This window comes from Cricetulus griseus (assembly GCF_003668045.3).
Source record: "Cricetulus griseus strain 17A/GY chromosome 1 unlocalized genomic scaffold, alternate assembly CriGri-PICRH-1.0 chr1_0, whole genome shotgun sequence".
Lineage (NCBI taxonomy): Eukaryota > Metazoa > Chordata > Mammalia > Rodentia > Cricetidae > Cricetulus > Cricetulus griseus.
The window spans coordinates 227,529,219-227,532,325 of record NW_023276806.1 but is presented as its reverse complement, the minus strand read 5'-3'; the positions used below and the strand labels follow the sequence as shown (position 1 = coordinate 227,532,325).

Below are 3,107 nucleotides of genomic sequence, written 5' to 3'. Positions count from 1 at the left end.
CTAGGAGAATGAGAAGGGAAGAAGAGGAAGGAGGCAGAGGTCATGAGGGAGCAGAAAGTTTGAGTCAGGTGTAGATTAGAAGAAAGAATATGTGATAGGTAGGGTTTTAGTTGGGGGGTGGTAGGGGAGGATGGGAGGGAGAAGGAACTGGGATTGTCATGTAAATCAATCTTGTTTCTAATTCAAATAAAAAATGATAAAAAATATTTAAAATGCCAAAAAAGAATTATGTGCTTTAATCATTTCAGGAAGGATTTTGCCATTTTATGTAAAAATCGATGTGGCTGTTGGCATGTGCCAAGGTTGGAGGAAATCTTGCCATCTGTAGAAATCTGGACGTGTACAAGGCATGCAGAGTATTGTTTGTAGCAGCACAAAACCCACTGTGAGAAAAGTATCAAGTGGGTAATGAGCGCCACTGAATGAGTATAGTGGAATGCTGAGTATGAGTGGAATGAGTTGCCTACAGTTGTACATATCAAAATGAATCTGAATGGAAAATAACATCCTAGAAAATACAGATAGGATAACTCCTCTTAGATACATTTAAATGACATTCAAGATTGCATGACATATATATATATATATATATATATATATATATATATATATATATAAAGAAAGAAAGAAAGCAAATGACAAGTGTAAGTTCCAGTGGTTCAGCCTTCCAGACACTAATGGAGAGTGGGGAAATCTAAGAACAGTACAGATCCAAAGTTCTCAGCTGTAATTTTTCTCTTTAGCTCACTGGCTAAGCCATAGATGTTGTTTTTAATTAGTGCTCTAACTGCATTGCATATTTGTCTAAATAATTTTGTAAATTTCAATATTTAAATCTCCAAAGGAGCTACCACGTGGTGTTGTGAGTGTGGCAAGAGCTATGATGCTAACCCAGGAAATGCTCAGGTTCTTTCCCCACAATGAAGTGGAGAAAGCAAACTTAAGTTTAAAAAAAATCACATAAATGAATAATATATGAACAATTTTTACTGAAAACAATCAACATAGTAAGGCACAAGAGAAGGAAAGCAGAAGTGGGCTGAATCTCACGTCACCTAAGACAGCTTCAGGATCCCCTCCCACATCCTGCACAATGTTTCTGCCTCTCGTGTCTCACAACCGTGCAGCCCTTAGGAAGTGATTACATCATGAGAAGATCCCTTACAGTAATGAGGAAGCCTTCAGAGAAGACAGCCCGTCGAGCCTCTCTATAGTCAAGCATGCACGCTGAACCTTTCTACTGTGTGGTCCTTTTTTTCTGGACCGCAGGTAAGTCCCTGTTTTGAGCAGGTTGTATTCCAGCTTCAGCAGGTTCTCTTACATCTGCAACAGTAGAATTCTTTCTGGACTTATCTTCAGTTTCTATTTCCTTCCTCCACAGGCTCCATGGACACTGAGGTCATCCAGAATCCTAGATATCTGGTCAAAGGAAAAGAACAGAGAGCCAAAATGGACTGCACCCGCATCAAAGGACATAGTTACATTTATTGGTACTACAAGAAGCTGGGAGAAGAACTCAAGTTTTTGGTTTACTTTCAGAACGCAGACATCGTAGACAAAACAGATAAGATCGATAAAAACATTTCAGCCAAATGTCTGCCAAATGTGCCGTGTACCCTAGAGATCCAGTCCAGCCAGCTCGCAGACTCAGCTGTGTACTTCTGCGCCAGCAGTCAATCCACAGTGCTGACTGCTGGCTTTTCTTAGAACGCAAACTCATAAAGGACCCTGCTCAGGAAATCAGGGCTACATGAGCTTGTTGAGAGCTAACAGAAACACAGTGTTTCACGAGCATGAGCCAGAAAGAAAATCTGTAAGTCATGGATCTAGGTGACCTAAGCGAACGACAAAAAAGGTGATGGGGGCAGAGAAGTTCTGGGAAAGGCAAGGAGAATGCAACGGGGCCAATTTCCAGAATGTGCTCAGGGTTAGGCAGGGTTAACCTGCTTAGTTTCCAGAATGTGCTCAGTGTTAGGCAGGACTAACCTGCTGCATTGATTTTACTTCCTCTCCCCGTCTCGGACTGGTGAATTTCCATCCAACATAATTATGCCTCTGTTCTCTCATCTGGCGAGGCTGTATGCTGCAGAAGAAGAAACAAACAGCTTGGCTTTTACATGGACCCTGATGATTTGGTCCAGACTCAGTGGCTTATGCAACTTCTCAAAGCTGTTCCCTTCCCATAGAAACGTGCCTGAGAACTGCATCAGCTCCTGTCCTCTGTAATCCTAAACCACATAGTTTTTAAAACAACATTATCGACAAGTATGTATTCTAAAACACCCACGCTTTGAAGTATGCGTTTCTACAAATTTTGATAATTAACCACTGTGCATTGAGATGACGATTATTTCCAGTTTGTACAAACTTCTCCAGCGTTTCTTTGTTGAGCTCTTTGATATTAGTAACAAATCCTCAGTATTGATTTGCTATTTTATTGTGTAGGTATTCCACATATTTTGTTAATTTTTTCTGAATGTATTTTATTTTATTGATACTGAATCTCATTATTTAGCTTATTCTGGCTTGAATTCCCAGTCATCCTGTCTTAACTTCCTGAGTTCTGTGATTGCAAACATCAGTTACCACACCTAGCCTAAACTTAGTTTAATAAACTTATGCATTATTTTATAGTATCCATCAGAAACATATTTAGTACATCATTTCTGCAAGGAATTGACATCAGATTAATTCAGTGTGATCTTTACACTTCTCAACTGGTACCTCCTCCTCAGCATATTACATAAAAAATTCCCAAGTTATAGAGTTGTGAATATGATCAAAATGTGTGTGATGTATGTGTGGAACTATGAGAATAAAACCCATCATTTCACACAATGGCTATGCATAAAGCAAGCGCCTCCTACAGCGTCTGTGACTTCAAGCAAACCTGGGCAAGCTCATGATATCAGCTGTGTCTTTGACACGAATCATCTGTTTGCTATTCTAATTTAAGACAGACGGTGTCCTTTCTAACCTGTCAGGAAGCTTGTAAAACTTCTGTAAGGCGCTCACCAAGAAGTGTAGTTTGCTCATGAAAACAAACTTCCGAGTTAGGAACAAAGGAAGCCCACATGGGGAGGCATGCGATGCAGTGTGAAGAATTT

The 3,107-nt window shown here is 40.0% G+C and overlaps 1 gene segment (V, D, J or C); it reads left to right on the top strand.

The window, feature by feature from the left end:
- Window positions 1-1,220: 1,220 nt before the first annotated feature.
- LOC103164136 lies at window positions 1,221-1,707 on the top strand. The segment is given in 2 exon segments: window positions 1,221-1,269; window positions 1,382-1,707. Coding segments are annotated over 2 exon segments (375 nt in total).
- Window positions 1,708-3,107: the final 1,400 nt, after the last annotated feature.